This window comes from Peromyscus maniculatus, chromosome 4 (genome assembly GCF_049852395.1).
Source record: "Peromyscus maniculatus bairdii isolate BWxNUB_F1_BW_parent chromosome 4, HU_Pman_BW_mat_3.1, whole genome shotgun sequence".
NCBI lineage: Eukaryota > Metazoa > Chordata > Mammalia > Rodentia > Cricetidae > Peromyscus > Peromyscus maniculatus.
This window is the reverse complement of record NC_134855.1, coordinates 112,710,108-112,722,203: the sequence shown is the minus strand read 5'-3', so window position 1 is coordinate 112,722,203 and position 12,096 is coordinate 112,710,108. Positions and strand designations below refer to the sequence as shown.

The 12,096-nt window shown below is 39.5% G+C and overlaps 1 protein-coding gene across 2 annotated transcripts in view; it reads left to right on the top strand.

Annotated features, from left to right (window-relative positions):
• Tmx4 (thioredoxin related transmembrane protein 4) overlaps positions 1-7,849 on the top strand; it is a 41,503-nt gene extending 33,654 nt beyond the window's left edge. For both annotated transcript variants that reach the window (XM_006983968.4, XM_042276299.2), the window contains exons 6-8: positions 443-544; positions 2,528-2,591; positions 3,588-7,849. In XM_006983968.4, coding sequence (XP_006984030.1) covers positions 443-544; positions 2,528-2,591; positions 3,588-3,931 — 510 coding nt within the window. In that variant the 3' untranslated portion in view covers positions 3,932-7,849. The remainder of the gene's footprint in view (positions 1-442; positions 545-2,527; positions 2,592-3,587) is intronic.
• The last annotated feature ends 4,247 nt before the right edge of the window (positions 7,850-12,096 follow it).

The following is a 12,096-nucleotide window of genomic DNA, read 5'->3' as shown; positions in this document are numbered from 1 at the left end:
TAATTCACATGTTGGTTAACGTTAGGAAAAGTAAGTGAGGAGATATTTTAAAGGGTTCATATTCCAAGATATCACTTTGCTTTACAAAATATTTTTAATTTTCCAAGGGTTTCACAGTTTAATAAACCATGTTAGAATTAAATATGAAGGAATAGGTAATGATTTGGCGAAGGATATTAGAAAACCTTCTGTGATGGAAGAAAGAACTGTCAAAGCAATTTGACTGGACCTCTATCAAGATCTTGAGCTCTGAAGAATAATTCTTACTGAATATGATTTTGATAATTACTGTTTGTAATGCTACAAAATTTGACTTGTTCATTAGTAATCACTGTGTATAGTAAACTTTGGGCACATATGTGGAGTGACAGTTTGTAGACTGGAGTTAGAGCTAAAGAATCCTGCACTACAAGTAAACATTTCATTTCCCTTTTGATTGCAGCACCTTCACAACTATTTCACAGTGACTCTTGGAATTCCTGCATGGTGTTCTTATGTCTTTTTCGTCATTGCCACTTTGGTGTTTGGACTATTCATGGGTCTGGTAAGATAATGCCAGTCTTTTTCCCCCCTTTAAAAAGAGGGTATAATATAAAAATGAAAAAGTGATCATGAAAGGAAAAATATATAAATATCATTTCATGTCCTTTAAGCAGTTAATTTGCTTGTTGGTTGCAATGATAATGTGTAATATAATGGAAAATTCATTAATTCTCACTCTTTAGTCTTACTTCTACAATATTCTGAAGATTAATGCTGTCAAGAATATACACAGTGATCAATGGGAAAATACTGTACTTGAATGGACAATCATTTTCCAAAACAACCAAGTTAGCTGTGATTTCACACAAAGCTCCTTGCTTTGAGCACTGTGGTAAAGACAAAGAACCTAAGAAGTTAGATAAAAGACAGTTTTCTTTTCTAATCTTCCAGTTGAATATCTAATCCTGACCAGATATTTATGCATACCCTCTAGTTCCCTGAGGTTGTTTTTTGTTAGATAATATAGATAAAGGAACATAGTTCCTACTGTAGAACAAATTCAAAGTAAATCATTATGTTCCCTTTGTACATGAAAGGGATCCTTGGTCACATTTCAGAATAGTCAGGTAGTATCACATGCTGTCATTACTAACTGCTTGGGAGGAGCCATGGAAAAGGTAGACAGTGATCCAGGTGGCCTTAAGTAGAGTCTTTCAGCTAAAATAATTCACAGAACAATAAAAGGCAGGGGTTGCTTTTGTTTCTGTTACCTGGTTTGTATTTCTGTTGTTATGCAGGCACTGCCTAAACTTTGGTGCTAAGTAAATTACTTATCAAGATGCCTATGATTTTTGCCTTATGTGAGACCTCCCCCAGAGGAAGGTCTGCAATATTACAGGCATAGATACCACCATCTGTAAATAAATAAATAAATAAATAAATAAATAAATAAATAAATAAATAAATAAATAAATAAATAAAAACATCTACCATCTCCATTTAGCTGAATCTCTCTCATCTCTCTAGGTAGAATTCAAAACCTGAAAGGGTGATTGTGTAAGATGAAGAAGATATCATTTATGTATCAGTAATGTTTATAAACCTTGCCATTTTGTAGTGGCTTAGAAACTGGCAATGGCCCTTGAAACAGAAACCAATTTTGAACTGAGAGAATCTTAATGAAAGGATTAGAAGATTTCCTTCCTAGTTTCTGAGAAAGAAGACAAAATGGAAATGTGTACAACACAAACAGACCTTGATGATGGGCTAGCCCATACACAACTTTGTGAGTGATGGCATGAGAATGTAGTTAAGTGGCCTGAGGCCACCAGCCAATGCCAGAAAAAGACAAGACTGAGCTGTAGATCTATCTCTTCGAGGCTGTGGTACACAATTAGCCTTCCATAGAGCCCAAGTCTGTCATACATGTGACTTGCTCTCTGGAAGTTGTTGGAAATGCCAGAAACACTAAATTATTAAAATTTTCTACGTCCTTGTGGAATTAAATAAAAATAAAGTCACAAAAAAACAGATTCTTCTAGGTTTCCAGGTTAGATCTTTATTCTGTTTAGTAACACAAGACAGTGAAATGTTGCAGTTGGAGAGTTTGATTCCAGCAAACTCTACACTGTTGGACACAAGCCAGCAGTTTCATTAATATGACCCATGCTTGTCTCTGGGTATGAAACAAGGACAGAGGTGATCCTTCTCTTAAGAAATTTGTACTTTTTAAAGAAAAAGACTTGTTTAATAGAGTAGAAAATCACTCATACAGTCAAGGTCAGAGATGAAGCCAACCAGTCTCTGCTTAAATAGAATTTAGTTCTCCATTGCATAATTTTCTCATATATGGGAAGTTGTTTTTTAAATAGTCAAGAATTCCATACCCTTGAGTACTCTTCAACTCAACTGTATCTCTCTGAAGGCTTTGACCTCTGCTAAGGGTCTATCTAAGGACATCTGGTTATGGGACACAAACCTGATGTTGAGGTCAATTGGCAGTGTGTCTTCTCTACTCACTGTGGAGTCACTTTATTCCTTCTAGGTTCTGGTAGTGATCTCAGAATGCTTCTACGTGCCGCTTCCAAGAGTTTCATCTGAACACTCGGGTGAGTCTGAAGTTCACATGGGTAGAGCTTTTAGAGTTTTGTAGTATTCTGTGACTGCATTTGACTCTAGCATCCAATCAGTGAGCATCCAACTACCTCTATTGAGTTCCTTAAAGCTGTGTTCTCCATATAAATTTGAATAAAATCAACTTTCCTCTTTTAATAATTAGAAAATATTTTATATTGAAGAGGGCATTTTTCTCTCAGGCTTACCTCCCTCATTTTTCAGTGGACTACTTTTATTCTTGAATTGGAATGAAGGATGCTTAGACGAACTCAGATTTGTTGAGTCTAAGACTATCTCAAGTCCTTTAAGAGCTGTTTGCCCAAATCTGAATTTATCCACTTTACTTCTGGGCCTAACTGGCTCTGGATTTGGTGCTCTTTATTTGTAGTGATGAATTTTCTCAGGAATTTCAATAAGGTCATGTCTTTAGTTCTTGAAGTTTTTAAGACTTCATAGATAGCTAGGTAATATGTCTGACCTTCAGCATTATAGAGTGTGAAAGGGAGCCAGTGTATAAACTGCTGTGGGGTTCTCAGGCTTCAAGTCGGGCCCAAGTGATGTTATGCTGCTAAAGTTCATTCAGTAATCATCACTATTCCTGTCTCATATTTTATCAGCTTAACTTTGTGGTAAAAGGAGGCCTTTTCTTTTTGACTTTGGCCTCAAACTCTTGGGGAGCAGGACTCTGATTGGTTCAGCTTGTCTGAAATAGTTGCTATGGCCAGTGAGTCACTGAGTCCTTTATACTGTATGTAATACATAGCACAAACAAAACTTTGACTTGATGGCAGAGCAGACAGCAATGGAGTACAGTGATGCTCCTGTAGAGAGATACTAAATCTCTAGATGGGGCTAAGCTGCAACCAGAAAACTGTTCATACTTCCGGAGGAGAAACCTCCTCATTTATCCATCTCATAGTTAAACAGTGAGTTAATTACTAAATTGCCATGGTTTATCCAGAGATTTTTTTTCTGTCTCTCTTCCACAGAGCAGGATCAGAGGCCAGAGGAGGTTCAAGGAGCTGAACAGCTGCAGGATGCAGAGGAAGAAAAGGATGACTCAAATGAAGAAGAAAACAAAGACAGTCTTGCTGATGATGAGGAAGAGAAAGAGGACCTTGGAGATGAGGATGAAGCAGAGGAATATGAGGAAGAGGACAACCTGGCAGGCAGCATGGATGAGGAGAGAAGTGACGCCAATGACCAAGGAGTCCTGCAGGAAGGCAGTGTGTCCCAGAAGGAACTTGATGCAGCTCATTCAGCCGACACACAGGAGGTGGTAGAGGACTCATTGAGGCAGCGCAAGAGTCAGCCTGCAAACAAGGGACCATAGGTTTCGTGATGCCATTTCTAAAGATACAGGCCAGAAAAATGAGTCTGCTTCCCTCTGGTCTGCAGGTTAAGCCAAATCCTTAGTTTTTATTTATTTTTAATTTTTTTTTTTTCCTGAATGAGCAATGTTCACTCTTAAAAGATGATCTCTGGTCCTGTGGTCACATGGTAGTAAGCTTCTGTGTCCTAAAGAGAGTCAGGGACAGCACTCAGCCATCATGGTGTAAGGATCTTTGTGGGGCCTTAGGTGGAAAACAAATTGATATACTTGGGGGCCAAAGAGTCAACCAGAGGACTTCTCTCCAGTCCTCCATAGCACCTTTAGAAATGAGACTGCTGGTCTACATAAAGTGAGAGCAGAGCCACATTACTCCTGAGCATCCTTGAAGTACAGGAAGAGTCTTCCTTGTTAAGCATTTGTTTTTGTCATGGAAGAAACACTGGGTACTATAGATTCCCAAACAATGTCTTGGGGCTAGAAATTCTAGAGACCTGGACATAGATACGACTTCAAAAAGAAACTGGAGAGTCATCTGAGCTCTCTTGGTCTCTGTTGTCTTTTATTTCTTACCTTTAATTTCTGTGACTTCTCCACTGTGGAACTGAAGACTGCCTCATGTTTCATAACTGCTCTGTACTGAGAGCAGCAGACAGCAGGAGCCTGTATCCATTACTCTTATTCAACTTAAAGATACAGGTAATCAGTAGCCGTGGCTAATGAAGCTTAGATTGCCAAGTATCTCAAGGACATGCTGTATTCTTTGGCAATTCAAAAGGTAGTTGTGGTTTCATAGGACAGGTATAAACAAACAACAACTGGTTTTGGTTAGCTTGTAGTACTTCTGGGATAACTTCTTCAAGAGTTCCTTTAGCCACGTTCTTTGTGTTTCTGAACCCCAAAGTACTTTGTGCCTTGTTATTACAAGGAAGTTCTGTGAAGCCAGCTTCAGGTTTGTGTTTATTTTCCATCTCAAGGGTTCTCTGCCTCTGGAACCATGTTAATAATAACTGAAAAGCATGTCTGCTTTTCTTTCAGTGATAAGTTTTTAGTGAAAAAAAAATGATGAAAATCGATATCAACAGATGAAAGGTTTGATTTTGTTTCTGTCTCCCCTAATCCTCTGAGGGTTGTATCATTATAAATCTCTCCCTACTTAATCTGTTATCAAGATCAAGGGAAACCAGCTTCTTAAAAAAAGATCTCCAACTCCTCTCTTACCCTCACATGTCTTAGAATAAATTCATAAAATTACATTCTAGGTGTATGAAAGATGTCTAAAGTCAATCTTATATACAACCCCTGGGTTGAGTTGCAATAATGAGTACAGGCTTGTGGAATTCAAATGTTTCTGTCATTTTTCAGAATGGATATGTATTTATCTGTTTAGATAACCCTTTCTCTGCATGAGCTGCTAACAGGAAGCTCAATGGTGGTGGAGTTCTGAGTCTGCCTTCCTGGACCGCATTAGGCTGCTACAAACCTTGCACAAAGGAAGATTTTATTGTGACAATCCATTCTTTATATGTTTTTATTTCCTCTTTGTAACATAGTTAACTATGAACTCAAGGCTGAGGCCATCACAGAACTGAAGTAATAGGAGACCTTCCTGCCCTCCCATGTTCCTGCCCTCTGACATATCTTTACTCAAAAGAGCCATGGTTCTGTGGTGGCTGTTATCTTCCTGCTAGAGCTGAGATGCAACTTCTCCTCTGCCAGTGGATCTCCTTCCCTTGTGATCAGATGCATGGAGTGTTCAAGGAGAAGTAAATGAAGCCCAGAGTAGCAGGAAAGGGAAGGCTCTGTTCTGTGTAGCACCCCTCCTCCAAACTGAAGTCCAGGGTTTTAACAGGATGTTTGGCTAGAGGGAAAGGAAGGCTTGAAGAATTAGCCTGCCTGGCCTTTAGAAATGTTTCAAAACCGGTTTCCAGTTGGACCCCAAATAGTACCTAGTTGTACATGGGATAATACATTTCCTTTCTTAATAATACTTATAATAAATAGGAGGGTAGGAGAAAAAAGTCATGGAGAAGAAGGTCCAGTCTAGTAAAATTATATTTATCTATAGAAATAATTTTTTTAGCCTTTTCCTTTTTAACATCCTGGCAAAAATTAGGTTTCTAGTAAGTAGTCCAAGTAAATACTTATATAATTTGATTTCTTTCCATTTGAAGTCATTAGGTTTATTTTCAATACTTAGTTGATATAAAATTAAAGGAGAAAGTCAACTTAAAATTAGATCAACATTTAATATACTTTATTTTTGTGTACATAATAAGTTTAATCCAGAACTTAAGTGCATGGAAACATGATTTTATAAAACAAAGCTAACCATGCTTCTCCTCCACCGCCATATTTGCTATTTAATTGTAGAATACTATTTTCTGTGTGTTAATTCAGGTGAATGAGATCGTGATTGTGGAATGAAGGTGTACTGTGCTTTATGCACAGGTAGTTAGAGTAAGATGCCTTGTTCTTTATTGGAATATCTGAAAATTCCAGTTACCTCTTTTTTTTTTTTTTTTTTTTTTTAAATTTCTTTTACTGTTCACCTCCTTAACTGTGCTGAACCACGCAGGCTTGCTTAGAATCTCATGGAGGCAATACACAGACACTTTCACTTTATTGTTGTTGTTATTGTTTTGTTTTGAAAGATAATCATGGAACAGGTAAGGGGTGGCTCATTCACTTCACAGCCATTGAACTGCTGGGCAGTCACTAGAGTCTCCTCTTGTACATAGGATCTAGACCTGTCATCTATAGTAACTAGTACAGGAGAAGGCAAACATGCTTGAGACACATCAGCTGTGGACAGTTGAGAAAGCCACATGTTTACTTTTTAAGTCCAAAGCCCTGGCTGACAATGAAGATATTGCCACATGGTTTGAGTGTATATAAGATTGAATAAGTGCATCTTGTAACAGCTTTGGGGAGGTGATTAAAATGCTAGTTAAAGGAGTATCTCACATATGGCATTTTGCAAGATGGGAAACAGTAGAGTCCAAAGGGAAGTTTTAAAGGATTGAACAGGATGAATGTTATTTCAGCATAAAATCCTAAACCTGAAGCAAGGGGAAGAAGGGGAGATTGGTGCTTTTGCTGGTGTGTGCAGATCTTCTGTGTTCTAACTTTTAGTGGCCCGCTGTTATTTCTGCCAGTATTGTATATGTGTGATTGACTAGCCTTCAGATCTATCAACTGTTTGCGAAGTATTTGTGTAAATCTTTGTGCCAACAGGGACTCGTCCAGTGTTGTGTCTCTTTACCTCAGTCTTGGATTTGATCCTCTTGAGCTTGTAGCTTGTCTGTCAGAAGCCAAGGTGGAGTCTAATGAAACCTGCTGGTCAGTTCTCTGAGCAGCTACTCAAAGCAGGAGATTCAACTAAGAAACCTTGGACAGCTTCAGCCTAGCACATGGACCTCAGAGGCATATTCCCTAAAGTTGTGTGTAGACTGTGATTCTCTTCACATGTGGCTTTGACTTGTTTCTAATGTGGTTGAATTTTATTTGTTTCTAGACAGGTTTGTAGAAATGAGACTTTTATACTTAAAAACTGTTCATTTGTAAGTCAATACATTATAAAATGGTTGTGTTTATTCTTTGTATTAGTTTTGATTATTTATGCCAGTGTATTTATTTTTCTTTACCAATGTATTCTGTGCTCTCTCAAATAGATGTGTAGCAATTGAAACCAGTGTATCGTTTCAAGTACTACATTGCCTGCGTTACGAATTCTCTGATCAGGCATAACCCTGAGCCTACATACTGCCATTTTATTGTTGAGTTCCATTTGTGTCAAAACCTAATTAATGGTAGTGATGACCAAGTGAAACAGAATGGTGTAATGCTTTTTCATATAAATATTTTCACACAAAAAGTATTTGTGGAGGCAATTGAAAATATTACTTTGTTTAGAAAACATTGCTTTTCTCTGTTTATTCTCTGACTTCATTCTCTGCCTTTCCTACCTGAACTTGGTGAAATCCCTGACATGTGCTCAAGGTTGATGCCAAAGACAGAAGGGCTTCTCAACACACCACAGCTCATTGTGCTGTCTGTAGAAGCTCGGTGCACTTGCTGTGGGCAGGGCTGGTGCATTTAGTAAATGACTCTGTTGTTCCTCCAAGATGCCGGGCCTCCATGATCTCCTAGGACTTACAGAAGACTCTGTCTCCACTTACCTGTCCCACCACTATAGCAATAACAAAGCGTAAAGGCATAAAGGTGAGGTGGCTCCTTGGAACACACTCACACACTGATGCAATGGAGATTTGATTTGTCCCTTTTGGAAGATAGTAGTGAGCTGATAGATGGGGGGTGGGGGGTTACTAAGTTTATATTTCCCCAGTCTCTTTACCAAAGTAAAGCTCAGGATTTGGTCCCTTGGTGAAAGTTCTTCACTAGTCTACTCCTCAGGTAGATTTTGACCCTGCTTTTCTTTTTTCATGAGTGAGTGATGGCTAAACAGTTTCATACTCATCATTCCACAAGCATTTTCTCCTGTTTCAGTGACTTTAATACTCAGTAATATGTAGATTCCATAAGTATATGAAGTGGGATTCTGCTTAATCCTGGTAATTTAACATTAGTTTCCCCATTGGAAAGTCTTTTGCCATCACAATGTAAAGTGTTTCTGATATGAATAATTTGGGAATAGTTTGATTAAAAATGATTTTTAGATGTGACTCTCTAAGGTATTCTTAGTAAGCAGCATGGTAGAACAGAAAATTGGAAAATACTACAAAAACTAGAAATGTTGGCTACAATATGACTACTATTTTTACGGGAAGAGTTGAGCTCAAAAGAGTAATGGGCTTAAAGCACGAGACAAGGAAAGGAGCTCTTAGGTCTGCCTTGGAGATTAAAAGCCCACTTCTTCTGGAAGCCACTGACTACATGGTTTATTGGTTCTCCAGGTCCTGGATGCAAGACTGGATGGTCATAGGTGGAAATGATCTGAAATAACTGAAAATTCTCATCTCCATTCTTGGCAAAATAAAAACTCATCAGCACATGAAGACCAAGAAAACTTCTCTCTTGGACAGTTCTCTGTGCAGACAAAAGCATTCCCTAAAAGTGCAGGCACGAGCCTGGCTCTAAATAAGTTGGTGTTTGAATTCACACGAGCTTCTTACACTTAAAACAGGAAAACTAAACCAAACATTTCTCATATGAAGGCTAAGAGGGGGGAGGGTGTACTGGCAGAAGCAATTTTAAAAAATTGCTCTTGAAAACATCCTCAACATGGCTTAAATATTCTTTGAACTCAGTCTGAAATTACAGTCATATAAGGAAGCTATTCAACAGAGAACAGGTATGAAGTCCAGGGTCTGAAGCCAGGAGAGTAGGAGGGACATTGGAGGATAAGGCTTGAAGAAGACAGTGTAGGCAGAGGAGACAATACTATGGCCACATAGATTGCCAGTCAGGCAGGTGCCGGCAGAGACCCAGGCACACACTTGTACATGTGAGCCTCACACATGGCATTGGCACACGTGTAGCACATAGGCTGTGGATAGTCTCACAGGCCTTCACAGACTAGCTGGAAAAGGTGAGTGGTGAGTGCATTTGCCCCTGCTCTCAAGGGCATATTTCTGCAAAACACAAGTGGCATTCTGCCATGAATATAACATCACATTGTTTACTTCAGGTTCCTGAATGTCCTGTGTCAATCATCCTTGGGTTATAATATCCTGAATGTCTGGTGTCAGCCATGAACTGACTCAAACCAGATACCCATATTAGTACCATGTTGTCCAAATCCTAATTGCTCCAGATTGCCTTCTGTTCCATACAATAGATTGCCTAAATCCTTGAGATGATAAAATTATTCAAACAACATCTGAAAAAGTTTAAAAACAAAAGGAGTGGCTATAAAACAATAGAATACTATATTTAAGGTTCACCTGTGTCGAAAGGATTGAGTTTCAGTATGGTGTTTCATTACACAAATTCAGCCCACCATTCTAGTCTTCAGGGGCAATACAGAGGTTTTCAACTTAGATGGACCTTAAGCATTTTGGTTGTGGGATGTTCGCTGGAGTGTTTTACAATAATATTTGGTATTATGTAACCTAGCCATATGTTAGCAATGAATGAATGTTAGCAATCTACCCCTTAGGACTTTCTCAGTGCTCCTTTTGAAACACTGGAAAGCAGCATACATTACACTGGCAGGGAGTAGATGCTTGACAGCAGCCAGCCAGTGGCCTCCTGCCAGATCCCCATGCCACCCTAACTCAGAGGTATACACTTCAGCAAGTGACCCACATTCCATGGGTCTCATCTTCACTCTGGGGATAACAGATGAGAATTTTAACCAACCCAGTGAGGATAAGTCAAGGAGTTATTCTAAGATGTAGCATGCATGTAATGTTATATGATATCACTTCAAGATGTAGGAGTGATCCTGGGGATGGATCAGGGCATACTGAGAAACAGCAGTACTTTTTAGAGCCTGCCTCTGTGGAGTCAGGTTGGCTAAGGGTGGAGGGGCTTGTGAAATCCCAGCCTATTTCAGAAACACCTCACTTTAGGAATGAGGATAAGCCTCAACTAAGCAGGCACATAGATAGATCTCAACCTTTGTCTCCCTCCTGAAATCTGAAATGATGCTAGAAACAGGTATAAATGCTGGAGGAGGTTTACTTGCTACACTTGGGCTCCTAGGTTGAATGTTGTTCTTTCTAAAATTCTGTTGGGACATAGTTTGTCATGGTTTATTTAAATCTTGACTCTGTAGCCATATCTGAGTGGATTACTGCTTTCAAAGGACTGGAGTCTAGCAATCATTCATTTCTACATTACTTCTGTTCTCTCTTAGCTCCCAAAGCTGTCGCTTCCATAAGGCAGTGTACTCCCTCATTCATCTTTTATACTGTCCCTGGGAATTCACTTCAGGTGCCTCCAAAGGACAACCTAATTGTTTACTTTCCCATATCACTTTTACTTCTACTCATCTTTACTCCTTTTGGAAAGATTTTCTTCCTGCCTCTAGGGTTTCCACTGTATAATTGAGCTTTGGAGCTTTAGGCAAGTGGAAAATTGCAACCAACCCAACCAGAGTTCTTAATCAGGAGAGGAGGTAGATGCAGGGCTATGCATATCAGCATTAGGGAAATTGTGCCTGTGTGTGACTACATTTTCCATTTTCTACCAGCCAACTTCTCTAGTCGACTCTATCCAACTGCTGGACTCAGCCACCATCATCTAAACTTATTCTCTTCACAAACAATGGAGGCAGAGAATGGGAAAGCTCCCAGAAGGCCAAGCTCTCCTGCCCTTTCCTGCCTCCCCACAATCCACATTCCTCCAGTCTCAGGAGTCTCCTTCCCAGCAGAAGCAGAGTGCTCCTCACTAGGTGCTCCCATTCTTCCACATTTGTCCAGACAGCTGGTGGTTTCCCCATATGAACTCACATGTGCTGAGTTCTAGGCCTATGAGAGACTCTGTCTAAAAACAAACAACAGTTACTGTGTTGTCCTCTGCTTGGCCTCAGTCTCTCTCTCTCTCTCTCTCTCTCTCTCTCTCTCTCACACACACACACACACACACACACACACACACACACACACACACAAACAGTATATTTTCTTAAAAACTTAGATAATCACAGAAGCTCTCAAAATTAATCTCAAAATTAATATTCAAAATTTGCAACTTCATGAGGGAAGTTTTTCTTTTAAAGGTGATCAAATTTATTATATTTTATGAGTATGTATTTTCAAATTGGAATCTATTGCACTTGAGACTTCCTCATTGTTCCATGGGTGTCGTGTCCGCCTCGACCAGCAAGGAAGACGCAATACCAGGCTCTTCTCCAAGCAGTTTATTCAGGAACCTTGAAACAATCTTCTGACTTCTGACCCTGGGAAAAACCAACCCACAACCTAAATAGCTTCTGGGCAGCCAACCCCAATCTGCCACGTGGGTACTGCGGATAGGTCCAGGTGTGCGGAAGCAAGCCAAATCCTCAGCCTTAGCCAAATAAGGAGTTGTTTATCACAGAGAACGCTCAAAGGAGTTGTTTATCACAGAGAGCGCTCACCATCGGAAGCCAGCGCCATCTCTGAGGCACGGCTGCACGCAGCTCTCTACCCATGGGTTTGGATTTCACACCAAATATGCACTATTGACCTAGGAGAAATTTTAATATGAGGGACATTGGG